The following is an 18,293-nucleotide window of genomic DNA, read 5'->3' as shown; positions in this document are numbered from 1 at the left end:
GGAGGGAGGGAGGGGGGGGGACTAAGGGTAGTGTCTCTGAGGGAGGGGGGGGCTAAGGGTAGTGTCTCAGAGGGAGGGGGGGGCTAAGGGTAGTGTCTCAGAGAGAAGGGGAAGGCTAAGGGTAGTGTCTCTGAGGGAGGGAGGGAGGGAGGGAGGGGTGGCTAAGGGTAGTCTCCCTGAGTGAGGGGGGATAAGGGTAGTGTCTCTGAGGGAGGGGGGGATAAGGGTAGTGTCTCTGAGGGAGGGGTGGCTAAGGGTAGTGTCTCTGAGGGAGGGGTGGCTAAGGGTAGTGTCTCTGAGGGAGGGGTGGCTAAGGGTAGTGTCTCTGAGGGAGGGGTGGCTAAGGGTAGTGTCTCTGAGGGAGGGGGGATAAGGGTAGTGTCTCTGAGGGAGGGGCTAAGGGTAGTGTCTCTGAGGGAGGGGCTAAGGGTAGTGTCTCTGAGGGAGGGTCTAAGGGTAGTGTCTCCGAGGGAAGGGGGGGCTAAGGATAGTGTCTCCGAGGGAAGGGGGGGCTAAGGGTAGTGTCTCCGAGGGAAGGGGAAGGCTAAGGGTAGTGTCTCTGACGGAGGGGGGGCTAAGGGTAGTGTCTCTGAGGGAAGGGGGGATAAGGGTAGTGTCTCTGAGGGAGGGGGGGATAAGGGTAGTGTCTCTGAGGGAGGGAGGGAGGGAGGGGGGGACTAAGGGTAGTTTCTGTCTCGCTCTGTTTCTCTCGTCTTTTTTTATCCCTCACTCTTTCTCCGTTTTCCTTTACCTCTGTCTCATCTATCCCAGTAGATGACCTCTCCCTCTGTCTCATCTATCCCAGTAGATGACCTCTCCTTCTTTCTCATCTATCCCAGTAGATGACCTCTCCCTCTTTCTCATCTATCCCAGTAGATGACCTCTCCCTCTTTCTCATCTATCCCAGTAGATGACCTCTCCCTCTTTCTCATCTATCCCAGTAGATGACCTCTCCCTCTGTCTCATCTATCCCAGTAGATGACCTCTCCCTCTTTCTCATCTATCCCAGTAGATGACCTCTCCCTCTTTCTCATCTATCCCAGTAGATGACCTCTCCCTCTTTCTCATCTATCCCAGTAGATGACCTCTCCCTCTGTCTCATCTATCCCAGTAGATGACCTCTCCCTCTTTCTCTTCTATCCCAGTAGATGACCTCTCCCTCTTTCTCATCTATCCCAGTAGATGACCTCTCCCTCTGTCTCATCTATCCCAGTAGATGACCTCTCCCTCTTTCTCATCTATCCCAGTAGATGACCTCTCCCTCTTTCTCATCTATCCCAGTAGATGACCTCTCCCTCTTTCTCATCTATCCCAGTAGATGACCTCTCCCTCTTTCTCATCTATCCCAGTAGATGACCTCTCCCTCTTTCTCTTCTATCCCAGTAGATGACCTCTCCCTCTTTCTCATCTATCCCAGTAGATGACCTCTCCCTCTTTCTCATCTATCCCAGTAGATGACCTCTCCCTCTTTCTCATCTATCCCAGTAGATGACCTCTCCCTCTTTCTCATCTATCCCAGTAGATGACCTCTCCCTGTCTCATGAATCCCAGTAGATTGGAGTACTATATTTCCCAGCCATCACAGTGCAGAATGGCTGCTTCATTAAATCCACAGCAGTAGAGATCAGAGGAGTTTCATATTGTTGATGTCGATTAAAACCGATGTTCTCTGTAATAGGAAACGTAGCCCTGGGATGAGACGTAGGCCTGGGATGAGGCGTAGGCCTGGGATGATGCATATGCCTGGGATGAGACGTAGGCCTGGGATGAGATGTAGGCCTGGGATGAGACGTAGGCCTGGGATGAGATGTAGGCCTGGGATGAGACGTAGGCCTGGGATGAGACGTAGGCCTGGGATGAGACGTAGGACTGGAATGAGACGTAGGCCTGGGATGAGACGTAGGCCTGGAATGAGACGTAGGCCTGGGATGAGACGTAGGACTGGGATGAGACGTAGGCCTGGGATGAGACGTAGGCCTGGAATGAGACGTAGGCCTGGGATGAGACGTAGGCCTGGGATGAGACGTAGGACTGGGATGAGACGTAGGCCTGGGATGAGACGTAGGCCTGGGATGAGACGTAGGCCTGGGATGAGACGTAGGCCTGGAATGAGACGTAGGCCTGGAATGAGACGTAGGCCTGGGATGAGACGTAGGCCTGGGATGAGACGTAGGACTGGGATGAGACGTAGACCTGGGATGAGACGTAGGCCTGGGATGAGACGTAGGCCTGGGATGAGACGTAGGCCTGGAATGAGACGTAGGCCTGGAATGAGACGTAGGCCTGGGATGAGACGTAGGCCTGGAATGAGACGTAGGCCTGGGATGAGACGTAGGACTGGGATGAGACGTAGGCCTGGGATGAGACGTAGGCCTGGAATGAGACGTAGGCCTGGGATGAGACGTAGCCCTGGGATGAGGCGTAGGCCTGGGATGAGACGTAGGCCTGGGATGAGACTTAGGCCTGGGATGAGACGTAGGCCTGTGTCTGGACTCTTTCACTCAGTTCAATACATGCTTTTTTGGCATGAATGGGTGGTTGCCACTGTTGCCATAGCAATGTAGATGAAGTTTTACAGAAATTAACGATATGTTTAAGCAAAAACAACAATAGTAATAATGATATATATATCAGCAAAAACAATCATAAAATGAACTTTTTGGCCCACCACTGTGGCAGGTAGTTCATTTTGTTGTTGTTGCAGTGATATATTTTTATTTTTTTGTGCCATAATTACATTACCATTGTATGACCTGCCTTAATTTGGCTGGATACCCAGCAAGGGTAGCTGCTGCCTTGTTTTGGGATCGGACTCCAAAATATCAGATGAGACCAAATGTTCAGCTGCCCCCGTTAAGGGTTGGAGGTTACCGTGGTAAGGGGGCCACTCAAGTCCTGTCGTGTGTGTGTGTGTGTGTGTGTGTGTGTGTGTGTGTGTGTGTGTGTGTGAGAGAGAGAGAGAGAGAGAGAGAGAGAGAGAGAGATTTGGGATCTGACTAGGGCGTCTCTTTGCTATAAATCGAAGCAGCAGACTCAAACTAACGTTGAAAAAGAATATAAATAAGGCAGAAAACACAAGGACAGAGTCTCACTTTGTAGACTTTAGAGTAAAATGGTTTTGCTGCGTGAGGTGGGATTATATGATTCTTATTTCTTTGTGCGATTAGCAGCTATGAAACGAAAACAGCAGACTACTGGAGCATTTCTCTGCTGCTCTGCTGCTCTCACACTTGAATTTTGACTTTTTATTTGTGAATGTATTCGCTCGCACTGTAGAGCCCTGCAAATTGACCACCCGCCAACGTGTGCAATAGACATTCTTACCCGCTAATACCTCAATCTAACCACATTTCGCTGGTGGCGAGTGTTAATTATATGCCTTGTCTCTACCCCACACAGACAATTATCTGCGGTATCTAAGGTAATCCTTCTGGTCCTACCGTCTGCTTTACAACAGACACTGGGAGACAAATTCCCCTTTCAGCAAGACTATAACCTAAAACACAAGGCCAAATATACACTGGAGTTGCTTACCAAGACGACATTGAATGTTTCCCGAGTGGCCTAGTTACAGTTTTGACTCAAATAGACTTGAATCTATAGCAAGATGGCAGGGTATCCTAGTGGTTAGAGCATTGGACTAGTAACCGAAAGGTTGCAAGTTCGAATCCCCGAGCTGATGAGGTACAAATCTGTCGTTCTAACCCTAGGCTGTAATTGTAATTAAGAATTTGTTCTTAACTGACTTGCCTAGTTAAATAAAGATAAAGTAAAATTACAAAATAAAGACTTTAAAATGGGTGTCTTGACAGAATTTATACGACACTCAGAGCTTGAAGAATGTACAATCCAGGTGTACAAAGCTCTTAAAGACAAACCCAGAAAGACTTAATCACTGGAAAAGGTGATTCTAACATGTACTGATTCAGGAGGTTGAATAATAATCTAATCAATATATATATATATATATATATATATATATTAGTGTTAAATTCTAACATTTGTAAAAAATAATAAAAAAAATATATATATATAAATATATATATATATTAGTGTTAAATTCTAACATTTGTAAAAAATAAAATAAAAAAATAATAATAAATAAATAATAACAAATAATAATAATAATAATACGATTTTAATCCTACTTTGTAACACAACAAAATGTAGAAAAAGTAAAGGGGTGTGAATACTGAAGTTTCTAAATATCTCTAAGTCCTATTTGGAGCAGTGGAACAGGAAATGTAGCTCGTACTCTACTTCCCCTGACCCACAGTGCTTTTCAAAGTCTTCTCTGACCTTCCATGTTTTTCTATGGTGCCCTGTCTCTATTGCCAGGCTAGGGTCTCTCTTTCTTGTTCTGAGAGGGAGATCGACACTGTCTGTCATCCACTGGCTCAGTAATCCACCTGTAACGTGCTGTTCAGAGTTCAGTCTGTCGCGGTGCCCGTATTAATGACACACCGGCCAACGTGACCGTTGGTCGCAAATAAATGGCGCTGATGGGTAGCCTACCCAATTTACTAAGAGCCCTCGCTAATGGCCCAGTACTCATTGCTCTACTGTCCCTCTAACCAGTATCTAAACACTTTACCTAGGGGCAACCAGACCGAGTGAGGGAAGCAGCAGAAAAGCGAATTGTTTTGCTACTTTGTTAACCAGAGGTAACATTGCTTTGGCAATGTAAACATATTTATCATGCCAATAAAGCCCTTAAATTGAAATTGTATTGAGAGAGAGAGAGAGAGAGAGAGAGAGGCACAGAGTATAGGCTATTAGAGAGGGGGGCTCTGTGCCTGAAATCAGATGCATGAGACTCGGAGCACCTTGGCAGGCCACAGAGAGAGACCACAAACACTGTTAACTCACTCGCACTAGACTAACTTCATGCCAGTTATTTATCATCCCATCTGATGACGTAGTAGGCCTACCCGTCTGGACTACATCATACCGAGAGAAGCTAGCTAATTGAGGATAGTTATAACATTACTGCACTTCTTACCATTCTACAGTTAACGCCTACGATCCATTCAGATTATATGTAGCAACCTATTTGTTTGGTCTTTTGGATGTTGTAGCCTTTCCTTCTTGTTTCACTTTTAGTTTTATTTGAATTCCTAACTTGCTTGCTACACAAGCAGAGCCACAATGCAATTGTTTCTCTCTCTCTCTCCACGGGAAGTGTAGCAACCAGAGTGCATAATAAAATTAAATTGTGTGACTTTTTTCCCCAAATCAATATGGAGTCGCAGCATGGTGCCGATGTGTTGTGATTTTCTAAGACAATCTAAGGTGTCTAAGACCAATCACGACTGGCTGTATCACAACCTGCTGTGATTGGGAGTTCCATAGGGTGGCGCACAATTGGCCCAGCGTCTTTAGGGTTTGCCCGGGGGTAGGCCGTCATTGTAAATAAGAATTTGTTCTTAACTGACTCGCCTACTTAAATAAAAATACATTTGCATGACATTTACTGGCTTGCGAAATATCATGACCGCCTCAGCCCTATTGCAGAGTACCTCTGGCGTTCTCTCTCTGTTATGTAATCCTTGCTGTTGTTACTGAACTCATCTGTCCCTACCTCCCCTAACTTTCTCTCCCTGTAGGTTGAACCTCAGCGGACTGTAGAGCTGGTATCCAGGGGAAAGATGAGCGATGGAATGGTATTGTGTGAGACGAGAGCCCTGGCTTCATCTCCAGTCCACAGACTGGCTACGTCTGTACTCCTCCTCCTCGCCCTGCTCCCCCACGGACACGCATCAGGTAAGAGACAACCGACATTCAGCACACATATTAGGGAAGGACACTCGACAAGCACGGGACTTACACAAATGACTGATTGTCTGAGAGATTGATTGCGGGGGCTGTCTTGTTATACTTCAGTGCATTATCGATCATAGTCTGCTGCTGGAAAAAACATATGTGTTATGGCTTTACACCCCATGCTATAATGTGGATAAAGATACTTGTCGAACAGAACACAGAGGTTTTTTTTTTATGGAAACCTCTCAAACATAATCCAGGTTGAAGCAGGAATTCCCCAGGGTAGCTGTTTAGGCCCCTTGCTTTTTTTTCAATCTTTACTTTTTTATTTATTTATTTAACTGACTTGCCTAGTTAAATAAAGGTTAAGAACAAATTCTTATTTACAATGACGGCCTACCAAAAGGCAAAAGTCCTCCTGCAAGGATGGGGACTGGGATTAAAAATACAAATAAATTAAATAGAAATTATAGGACAAAACTCATATCACGACAAGAGAGACAACACAACACTACATAAAGAGAGATCTAAGACGACAACATAACATGGCAGCAACACATGACACCACAGCATGGTAACAACACAACATGGTAGCAACACATGACACCACAGCATGGTAGCAACACAACATGGTAACAACACAACATGGTAGCAACACATGACACCACAGCATGGTAGCAACACAACATGGTAGCAATGGTCAAAACATATTGATACAACAGTTGCTGTAGATACAACAGTCGCTGTAGATACAACAGTCGCTGTAGATACAACAGTCGCTGTAGATACAACAGTAGCTGATACAACAGTCGCTGTAGATACAACAGTAGCTGATACAACAGTAGCTGATACAACAGTAGCTGATACAACAGTAGCTGATACAACAGTCGCTGTAGATACAACAGTCGCTGTAGATACAACAGTCGCTGTAGATTCAACAGTCGCTGTAGATTCAACAGTCGCTGTAGATTCAACAGTCGCTGTAGATTCAACAGTCGCTGTTGATACAACAGTCGCTGTTGATACAACAGTCGCTGTAGATACAACAGTCGCTGTAGATACAACAGTCGCTGTAGATACAACAGTCGCTGTAGATACAACAGTAGCTGTAGTACATTTACATTCACAAATAAATAAATAGTCAAAAATCAGGTATCACTAGTAATTGTGCAAGTTGCGATTTGCAGCAGAAAAATGCTGCAGTATTTATTTTCCAAGTATTTCTGTTCTTTTTTGTTTCATAGCTGCTAATCGCACAAAGAAATACGAATCCTATATCCCAACTCGCGCAGCAAAACTGACTGGCAGTGAAGTGCTGAGCACAGGCATAGAAGTTGGTGTAATATCCTTCAAGTCTACAAAGTGAGACTTGGTCCTCGACATGGTCCTCGACATGGTCCTCGTGTGTGGTCCTCGACATGGTCCTCGTGTGTGGGTGGATGTGTGTTTGCCGCGTGCCGGTTAGCATCAGCTCCTGTGTATGCGTGTTAGGGTTACGGTCTTGTGTAACGCTCGTGAGTCACAGAGAGCTCGGGGGGGCTCGTTTCAGGCTCACGTTCTCTCTCTCTCTCTCTCTCTCTCTCTCTCTGTCTCTCTCTAACACACACTCCCACCTTCATCTGCAGCCAACGCCAGCGGGAAGGAGAGCAAGGAGTTTGTGTCCTCAGGCGGAGTGTGTGTGTGTGTGTGTACGTGCCTCTGCCAATCGGGCCCATATATACCAGAGTGTGTTGCTGCATCCAGTCTCATTCCCAGCAGATAAACAGATCGTAGAGATGACATCCCTGGCAGGAACAGATCGTAGAGATGACATCCCTGGCAGGAACAGATCGTAGAGATGACATCCCTGGCAGGAACAGATCGTAGAGATGACATCCCTGGCAGGAACAGATCGTAGAGATGACATCCCTGGCAGGAACAGATCGTAGAGATGACATCCCTGGCAGGAACAGATCGTAGAGATGACATCCCCGGCAGGAACAGATCGTAGAGATGACATCCCTGGCAGGAACAGATCGTAGAGATGACATCCCTGGCAGGAACAGATCGTAGAGATGACATCCCCGGCAGGAACAGATCGTAGAGATGACATCCCCGGCAGGAACAGATCGTAGAGATGACATCCCTGGCAGGAACGGATCGTAGAGATGACATCCCCGGCAGGAACAGATCGTAGAGATGACATCCCCGGCAGGAACAGATCGTAGAGATGACATCCCCGGCAGGAACAGATCGTAGAGGTGACATCCCCGGCAGGAACATATCGTAGAGATGACATCCCTGGCAGGAACAGATCGTAGAGATGACATCCCTGGCAGGAACAGATCGTAGAGATGACATCCCTGGCAGGAACAGATCGTAGAGATGACATCCCTGGCAGGAACAGATCGTAGAGATGACATCCCTGGCAGGAACAGATCGTAGAGATGACATCCCCGGCAGGAACAGATCGTTATCAGCTTTACAAACCCCTGTTTAATTGATCTTTATTTCATATCTCTCATCCTCTGGTTTGGTCTCCTTAGTCTGTGGCCTTGACTGAAAAAGTTACTAGCCGGTAAATCATGTTTCCGCTGTCCTTGTCTCCTCTTTTTTTTTTCTCAAATCTCATTGGAGGAGGTGGTCAGAGGGAGGTACCTTAGATCGTTCCTCCTCCAATGGATCTTTCAATGATCTTTGATGTTTTCAAACAAACCTTAATTTCCTCTCCTCGAGCCATCCCTCATATGCTCCACCATAACACGTTATTGTCACAGGTCACAGGTTAGCCCAGGGCACATCATATATATATATATATATATATATATATATATATGAGTCGGATGATTGTTCTGCTGGAGGGTTTCATGAATATCAAATCCTCAAAGTCCATTATTCTTGACTGTCTTATTCCATCCACATGCAAACAAAGTCCCGGCAGGGTAATAGAGGTGACCACTGAGCAGAAATGTAGGCCTATATACGTGTGCATACTGAGACTTGTTGTGCCGAACAGGCTTCAAAGAGCTTAGCACAGGAAACCTCGAATAGTAGTACAGTGTTTGAAAACGGATGCATAGTGTGGTTGTACTTACATGCCTGTACTCCAATCACTACAGTACATGTTTATTATGTTACACACATCTGGCATAGCCTCTTGTTGTGCGTCTGTCTGTAGATGAGTGTGTAGTCCCAGAGGAAGTAGTCACAGACAGTCAGGAGGGGGGAGGGGAACAGAGACGAGAAGTGATGCAGTTCCCACTGATCGTGTAACTTAGTTTTGTTAATTCATTGCACACAGCCAGTTAGTAACAGTAAACTCTCTTCCTCTGAGACATAGATCTAAGATCCAGGCCTGTATACAAGCAACACCTTTACTCTGGGGTGACAGGGTAACCTAGTGGTTAGAGCGTTGGACTAGTAGCAAGTTCAAATCCCAGAGCTGACAAGGTACAAATCTGTCATTCTGCCCCTGAACAAGGCAGTTTACCCACTGTTCCTAGACCGTCATTGAAAATAAGAATTTGGTCTTTTAACTGACTAGTTAAATAAAGATAAAATAAATAAACTCTGATTCAGCCTCTTGACTTTTCTACTAGCATAGCATTGATCAATGGTCAGGAATAAACCTCTCACTGATTCTTAGGATGGGGACAGGAAGTGAACAGTTTGGGGGCTAAAAGTTAATCTCACACAGGCCTGGTCTCTCTGTGTGGGTCAGTGGGCGACGAGACATGTGTTCTGTTAAATTGGCTCCGCTCTGGCCCAGAACAAACTGACGTCTCTTTATATAGGAGAAAAAGAAAGAAGTGGAGGAGGAGGAGGAGAGGACCGTGGATGTTTTATTCCCATGCTTCGTCTGTTCACACACTGTCTTTTTGTCCTCAAACACTTGTTTTGTGTTTTCCATTCTCTTGGCTTCATATGAATCTCTCACAGCTCTCTTTGTCTACCACTGATAAGCTCTCACTTCTGCTGCTGAGGGCCATCTCATAGAAAGAACAGGCTGCTGTGTCTGTGTTACACCGTACCCAAACCGGCCACGCGCCATCGTGCACAAATTGTTTTTGTCCTCGCACACCAAAAGCGATCAGGACACACAGGTTGAAATATCAAAACGAACTCTAAACCAATTATATTAATTTGGGGACAGGTCAAAAAGCATTAAACATTTATGGCAATTTAGCTAGCTAGCTTGCAGTTGCTAGCCAATATGTCCTATTTAGCTAGCTTGCTGTTGCTAGCTAATTTGTCCTATTTAGCTAGCTTGCTGTTGCTAGCTAATTTGTCCTATTTAGCTAGCTTGCTGTTGCTAGCTAATTTGTCCTATTTAGCTAGCTTGCTGTTGCTAGCTAATTTGTCCTATTTAGCTAGCTTGCTGTTGCTAGCTAATTTGTCCTGGGATATAAATGTTGGGTTGTTATTTTACCTTAAATGCACAAGGTCCTCTACTCTGACAATTAATCTACACATAAAACAGTCAACCAAAATGTTTCTAGTCATCTCTCCTTCCAGGCCTTTTCTTCTTTGGACTTGATATGGTGATTGGCATTTCATAGTTAACACGACGACCGACCAAACTCAGTTCATCTTTCAATCACCCACGTGGGTATAACCAGTGAGGAGATGGCACGTGGGTATCTGCTTCTATAAACCAATGAGGAGATGGGAGAGGCAGGACTTGCACAGTGTTCAGCGTCACAAATAGAACTGACTTTTATTTTTAGCGCTTTTGCATCGCAGACGCTCGTTGGCGCGCGCGAGCAACGTCGGTGCAATGACTGAATAACATGTATGTTTACATTTATTCTGCAACGCTCGTGCGATGTGAGTGGTGTGGTCAGTATGTTAGAAAGACCTTGGTTTCTCTTTGTATGACTTACTGTGTTACACCACTGTCGAGGAAACGTGTGTGTGTCTCATGAGTTGTGAAGTGATTGTTGTGAAAGAGAAGTTTAGGCTAGGCTACTCCTTGGTAATGAGCGGGGCTAGGCTACTCCCTGGTAATGAGCGTGTAGGCTAGGCTACTCCTTGGTAATGAGCGGGGCTAGGCTACTCCCTGGTAATGAGCGTGTAGGCTAGGCTACTCCTTGGTAATGAGCGTGTAGGCTAGGCTACTCCTTGGTAATGAGCGTGTAGGCTAGGCTACTCCCTGGTAATGAGCGGGGCTAGGCTACTCCCTGGTAATGAGCGTGTAGGCTAGGCTACTCCTTGTTAATAAGCGGGTGTAGGCTAGGCTACTCCCTGGTAATGAGCGTGTAGGCTAGGCTTCTCCTTGGTAATGAGCAGGTGTAGGCTAGGCTACTCACTGGTAATGAGCAGGTGTAGGCTAGGCTACTCACTGGTAATGAGCGTGTAGGCTAGGCTACTCCCTGGTAATGAGCGTGTAGGCTAGGCTACTCCCTGGTAATGAGCGAGTGTAGGCTAGGCTACTCCTTGGTAATGAGCGTGTAGGCTAGGCTACTCCCTGGTAATGAGCGGGTGTAGGTTGGGCTACTCCTTGGTAATGAGCGGGTGTAGGCTACTCCTTGGTTATGAGCGGGTGTAGGCTAGGCTACTCCTTGGTAATGAGCGGGTGTAGGCTAGGCTTCTCCCTGGTAATGAGCGGGTGTAGGCTAGGCTACTCCTTGGTAATGAGCGGGTGTAGGCTAGGCTAGGGTGTGGGCGTCTGTTCACTGTGTGTTTCTGGCTCAGCCTGTTCACTGTTCTGTTTCTCAGCCTCATACAGGAAATTTGCTAACCCTAAACCACCCGGTCTATCTAGCAAACAAAACCTGCAGGAAACGATGGCCTTTGTCTGTTCTGTTCTGTTCCTTTCAAGACGCCCCCCTAAAGACCAGCCCCTCCAGGCTGAACCCCTGGCCCCAGGCCTGCACAGGGAGGAGAGAATGACTGTTAGTCAGCCCCTCCAGGCTGAACCACTGGCCCCAGGCCTGCACAGGGAGGAGAGAATGACTGTGAGCCAGCCCCTCCAGGCTAAACACTGGCCCCAGGCCTGCACAGGGAGGAGAGAATGACTGTTAGCCAGCCCCTCCAGGCTGAACCACTGGCCCCAGGCCTGCACAGGGAGGAGAGAATGACTGTTAGCCAGCCCCTCCAGGCTGAACCACTGGCCCCAGGCCTGCACAGGGAGGAGAGAATGACTGTTAGCCAGCCCCTCCAGGCTGAACCACTGGCCCCAGGCCTGCACAGGGAGGAGAGAATGACTGTTAGCCAGCCCCTCCAGGCTGAACCACTGACCCCAGGCCTGCACAGGGAGGAGAGAATGACTGTTAGCCAGCCCCTCCAGGCTGAACCACTGGCCCCAGGCCTGCACAGGGAGGAGAGAATGACTGTTAGCCAGCCCCTCCAGGCTGAACCACTGACCCCAGGCCTGCACAGGGAGGAGAGAATGACTGTTAGCCAGCCCCTCCAGGCTGAACCACTGACCCCAGGCCTGCACAGGGAGGAGAGAATGACTGTTAGCCAGCCCCTCCAGGCTGAACCACTGACCCCAGGCCTGCACAGGGAGGAGAGAATGACTGTTAGCCAGCCCCTCCAGGCTGAACCACTGACCCCAGGCCTGCACAGGGAGGAGAGAATGACTGTTAGCCAGCCCCTCCAGGCTGAACCACTGACCCCAGGCCTGCACAGGAAGCCTTTTATTTAACTAGCCTTTATTTAACTAGCCTTTTATTTAACTAGCCTTTATTTAACTAGCCTTTTATTTAACTAGCCTTTATTTAACTAGCCTTTTATTTAACTAGCCTTTTATTTAACTAGCCTTTTATTTAACTAGCCTTTTATTTAACTAGCCTTTATTTAACTAGCCTTTTATTTAACTAGCCTTTACTTAACTAGCCTTTATTTAACTAGCATTTTATTTAACTAGCCTTTATTTAACTAGCCTTTATTTAACTAACCTTTATTTAACTAGCCTTTTATTTAACTAGCCTTTATTTAACTAGCCTTTATTTAACTAACCTTTATTTAACTAGCATTTTATTTAACTAGTCTTTATTTAACTAGTCTTTATTTAACTAATCTTTATTTAACTAGTCTTTATTTAACTAGCCTTTATTTAACTAGCCTTTATTTAACTAACCTTTATTTAACTAGCCTTTTATTTAACTAGTCTTTATTTAACTAACCTTTATTTAACTAGTCTTTATTTAACTAGTCTTTATTTAACTAGTCTTTATTTAACTAACCTTTATTTAACTAGCCTTTATTTAACAATCGATTATTGCTGTGTGGACACGTGTCGATTATTGCTGTGTAGCTGTTGCTCTGAAATATGTGTTTCAGCACTTGCTCAGTTTCTGTGTGTGCCTTAAGTTTCGTTTTGGTGCAGTTTGTAGACTGTGGGGCCTTGACTCTCTTGTTGTTTGACTTCTCTGTCTTCACTTCCTTATTAGGTACTGCTAGGCAAGAGGAAGGTCTGAGGTCCACTGTTTACAACCACAGTGAAACTAAAAGCAATTGAGTTAGTTGCCCTGTCAGTGGGTGGTGAATGACAAGCCAGCTGTCTGTGATGACGGTTAATATAGGTTAATGAATGTCAGCAGTGTGACCAGGCTCCCAACATGTCTGCCTGGATAGGAGAATGTGTAGACCTAGGTGAGGAGGGAGTTGCACTCCAGCACAAACTAGGCTTGTGTTCATTGGGGAGGCAGGGTAGCCTAGTGGTTAGAGCATTGGACTAGTAACCGAAAGGTTGCAAGTTCGAATCCCTGAGCTGACAAGGTACAAATCTGTCGTTCTACCCCCGAACAGGCAGTTAACCCACTGTTCCTAGGCCGTCATTGAAAATAAGAATTTGTTCTTAACTGACTTGCCTAGTAAAATAAAGGTAAAAATTCAATTAAATTAGGGCACACCGTAGCAAAACATTTTGCAATGGAAAACGAAAATCTATTTTTTAAAACATTTTAAAACATTTTCTCTTGACTGAACACTACCCAGTTTACCTCCCTTTATCCCCAGTCGTTGTTGACAGCCAGGATTGTCTGAAGGCTAAGTTGATCCTAGCTGGTCTTAGCTTAGGGAGTAGGGCTCTGAATTGCCAGGGACCTCACAATACGATATTATAACAATATTTTTTGGGCTGATTATGTATTGTGATTCTATACGTGTTCACGATTTAGCACGGTTTTACATGTATCGCGATTCGATGGTCCAAATATATTGCTCACAGTACAAGTCTTCTGCAGAGGGACAAGAACGAGTCATAATAAAATGTTTTGATCAGTCATAGAAATAAAATAGCTGAAAACATGTTGGATCACAATTTTTTTAAATGAAAAAAATATTTAGGCCAAGCTATAGGAGGAGAAATACAGACATTTTGGCATATAGCCAACTAGTGCTAGCTAACGTTAACTACCTAGAAGAAAGAAAAAAAAATATATATATATATATCGTGGGGTCACTTAGAATGTCCTTGTTTTTGAACGAAAAGCAACAAAAAAAAGTCCATTAAAAATAACATCAAATTGATCAGAAATACAGTCTAGACATTGTTAATGTTGTAAATGACTATTGTAGCTGGAAACGGCTGATATTTAATGGAATATCTACATAGACGTACAGAGGCCCATTATCAACAACCATCACTCCTGTGTTCCAATGGCACGATGTGTTAGCTAATTCAAGTTTATCATTTTAAAAGGCTCATTAGATATTAGAAAACCCTTCGCAAGTTATTTTAGCACAGCTGAAAACTGTTGTTCTGATTAAAGAAGCAATACAACTGGTCTCCTTTGGACTAGGTGAGTATCTGGAGCATCAGCATTTGTGGGTTCGATTACAGGCTCAAAATGTCCAGAAACAAATAACTTTCTTCTGAAACTCGTCATTCTTGTTCTGAAAAATGAAGGCTATTCCATGCAAGAAATGTCCAATAAACTGAAGATCTCATACAACGCTATGTACTACTCCCTTCAGAGAACATCGCAAACTGGCTCTAACCAGAACAGAAAGAGGAGTGGGAGGCCCCGGTGTACAACTGAGCAAGAGGACAAGTGCATTAGTGTGTTTTGAGAAACAGACAAGTCCTCAACTGGCAGCTTCATGAAATAGTACCCATAAAACACCAGTCTCAACATCAACAGAGGAGAGGCGACTCCGGGATGCTGGCCTTCTAGGCAGAGATCCTCTGTCCAGTCTCAACATCAACAGTGGAGAGGCGACTCCGGGATGCTGGCCTTCTAGGCAGAGATCCTCTGTCCAGTCTCAACATCAACAGTGGAGAGGCGACTCCGGGATGCTGGCCTTCTAGGCAGAGATCCTCTGTCCAGTCTCAACATCAACAGAGGAGAGGCGACTCCGGGATGCTGGCCTTCTAGGCAGAGATCCTCTGTCCAGTCTCAACATCAACAGTGGAGAGGCGACTCCGGGATGCTGGCCTTCTAGGCAGAGATCCTCTGTCCAGTCTCAACATCAACAGTGGAGAGGCGACTCCGGGATGCTGGCCTTCTAGGCAGAGATCCTCTGTCCAGTCTCAACATCAACAGAGGAGAGGCGACTCCGGGATGCTGGCCTTCTAGGCAGAGATCCTCTGTCCAGTCTCAACATCAACAGTGGAGAGGCGACTCCGGGATGCTGGCCTTCTAGGCAGAGATCCTCTGTCCAGTCTCAACATCAACAGAGGAGAGGCGACTCCGGGATGCTGGCCTTCTAGGCAGAGATCCTCTGTCCAGTCTCAACATCAACAGTGGAGAGGCGACTCCGGGATGCTGGCCTTCTAGGCAGAGATCCTCTGTCCAGTCTCAACATCAACAGTGGAGAGGCGACTCCGGGATGCTGGCCTTCTAGGCAGAGATCCTCTGTCCAGTCTCAACATCAACAGAGGAGAGGCGACTCCGGGATGCTGGCCTTCTAGGCAGAGATCCTCTGTCCAGTCTCAACATCAACAGTGGAGAGGCGACTCCGGGATGCTGGCCTTCTAGGCAGAGATCCTCTGTCCAGTCTCAACATCAACAGTGGAGAGGCGACTCCGGGATGCTGGCCTTCTAGGCAGAGATCCTCTGTCCAGTCTCAACATCAACAGTGAAGAGGCGACTCCGGGATGCTGGCCTTCTAGGCAGAGATCCTCTGTCCAGTCTCAACATCAACAGTGAAGAGGCGACTCCGGGATGCTGGCCTTCTAGGCAGAGATCCTCTGTCCAGTCTCAACATCAACAGTGAAGAGGCGACTCCGGGATGCTGGCCTTCTAGGCAGAGATCCTCTGTCCAGTCTCAACATCAACAGTGAAGAGGCGACTCCGGGATGCTGGCCTTCTAGGCAGAGATCCTCTGTCCAGTCTCAACATCAACAGTGAAGAGGCGACTCCGGGATGCTGGCCTCCTAGGCAGAGATGCACAGAAAAAGCCATATCTCAGAATGGCCAATAAAAAGAAAAGATTTAAGATGGTCAAAAGAACACAGACACTGGACAGAGGAACTCTGCCTAGAAGGCCAGCATCCCGGAGTCGCCTCTCCACTGTTGATGTTGAGACTGGTGTTTTGGTATTTTATTAGGATCCCCATTAGCTGTTGTGAAAGCAGCAGCTACTCTTCCTGGGGTCCACACAACATGAAACAAGACATAATACAGAACATTACCCGACAAGAACAGCTCAAGGACAGAACTACGTGAAATGTAAAACATTGACTCACAGTAAAAGCAGCTAATATGAAAAGCTAAATTTAAAGGAATTATGGTTGGCATAGCTACACACTAACGCAGCGTTTACCCAGGCCGTGAGTCTATTGACCGTCACCATCTTTAAGTGTGGTGCCTGCAGGGTTGGGTAGGTTACTTTCTAAATTTAATGTGTTAGTTACTAGTTACGGAGCTGGAATGGATATTTGCTGTTTTCCTCCCGGCTCCTGAATACATTTGATTATTATATTTTTTATGATTATTTTTTAATTTAGGGCTTATCTTAACTTTTTATGAACAATGTTTTCCGCAATCGTTTCCTATGACTGAAAAGAGCTTCTGAACATCAGAACAGAGATCAGTAAACTGGATGTGGATGAGGATTCCTACTTCTGTTTTGAACAGAGCACATGCAGTGGAATTTGATTTGATTTGAGTGGAATGTCGTGCAGTGTTTGGAACAGAATGTCGTGCAGTGTTTGGAACAGAGCACATGCAGTGGGAATGTCGTGCAGTGTTTGGAACAGAGCACATGCAGTGGGAATGTCGTGCAGTGTTTGGAACAGAGCACATGCAGTGGAATGACGTGCAGTGTTTGTAACAGAATGTCGTGCAGTGTTTGGAACAGAGCACATGCAGTGGGAATGTCGTGCAGTGTTTGGAACAGAGCACATGCAGTGGAATGACGTGCAGTGTTTGTAACAGAATGTCCTGCAGTGTTTGGAACAGAGCACATGCAGTGGAATGTCGTGCGGTGTTTGGAACAGAGCACATGCAGTGGAATGTAGTGCAGTGTTTGGAACAGAGCACATGCAGTGGAATGTAGTGCAGTGTTTGGAACAGAGCACATGCAGTGGAACATAGTGCAGTGTTTGGAACAGAGCACATGCAGTGGAACGTCGTGCAGTGTTTGGAACAGAGCACATGCAGTGGAACGTCGTGCAGTGTTTGGAACAGAGCACATGCAGTGGAACGTCGTGCAGTGTTTGGAACAGAGCACATGCAGTGGAACGTCGTGCAGTGTTTGGAACAGAGCACATGCAGTGGAATGTAGTGCAGTGTTTGGAACAGCATGTGTGAGGGTGTAATTTATGACCGGGTCTGTCTCTCGTGTGTGTGTGGGAGGGGTTTTGGGCTGGTCAGACACAGGCTGCTCTCTTTGTTTGGAGCTGAGAGGAAGGAATGTCTGCCTTCCAGCTGTCCATGGGACAAGAAAGAGGGGACTTTCCCCTGTTCTTTTTTTATTCTTATTATTTAACTAGGCAAGTCAGTTAAGAACAAATTCTTATTTACAACGACGGTCTACCCCGGCCAAACCCGGACGACGCTGGGCCAATTGTGCGCCACCCTATGGAACTCCCATTCACGGCCGGTTGTGATACAGCCTGGAATCGAACCAGGGTCTGTAGTGACGCATCTAGCACTGAGATGCAGTGCCTTAGACCGCTGCGCCTCTCTCTGTTCCATCTGCTCTCTCTGTTCCATCTGCTTTCGCTGTTCCATCTGCTCTCTCTGTTCCATCTGTTCCCCCCTGCCCCAATATACTACGCCCATTTGCTCCTACAAAGTGTGTGTGTGTGTGTGTGTGTGTGTGTGTTAGGTGTTCAGCCAGACAATAGGGAACCCCTTGACCTCTTGTCCATAATCTGCCTCAGTAGATATAGAGTTCAGTGGTCTCTGTCCTATTCTATCTGCCTCAGTAGATATAGAGTTCAGTTGTCTCTGTCCTATTCTATCTGCCTCAGTAGATATAGAGTTCAGTTGTCTCTGTCCTATTCAGCGTCAACCTGCTCAATGACCTCTGTAGTGAAAGAGGACGGTAGGAGACGGTAGCTGGAATATACACACCTGACTGGTCTCGTAGTTATACACACCTGACTGGTCTCGTAGTTAAACACACCTGACTGACTGGTCTCGTAGTTATAC

The 18,293-nt window shown here is 46.2% G+C and overlaps 1 protein-coding gene across 2 annotated transcripts in view; it reads left to right on the top strand.

Moving 5' to 3' along the window:
* LOC116376494 (sushi domain-containing protein 6-like) overlaps window positions 1-18,293 on the top strand; it is a 61,685-nt gene that overhangs the window by 14,586 nt on the left and 28,806 nt on the right. For both annotated transcript variants that reach the window (XM_031836819.1, XM_031836820.1), the window contains one exon: window positions 5,607-5,763. In XM_031836819.1, the coding sequence (XP_031692679.1) occupies window positions 5,649-5,763 (115 nt within the window). In that variant the 5' untranslated portion in view covers window positions 5,607-5,648. The remainder of the gene's footprint in view (window positions 1-5,606; window positions 5,764-18,293) is intronic.

The sequence above is a fragment of the Oncorhynchus kisutch genome, linkage group LG12 (assembly GCF_002021735.2).
Source record: "Oncorhynchus kisutch isolate 150728-3 linkage group LG12, Okis_V2, whole genome shotgun sequence".
Taxonomy (NCBI): domain Eukaryota; kingdom Metazoa; phylum Chordata; class Actinopteri; order Salmoniformes; family Salmonidae; genus Oncorhynchus; species Oncorhynchus kisutch.
This window is presented reverse-complemented; position numbering and strand designations above follow the sequence as displayed.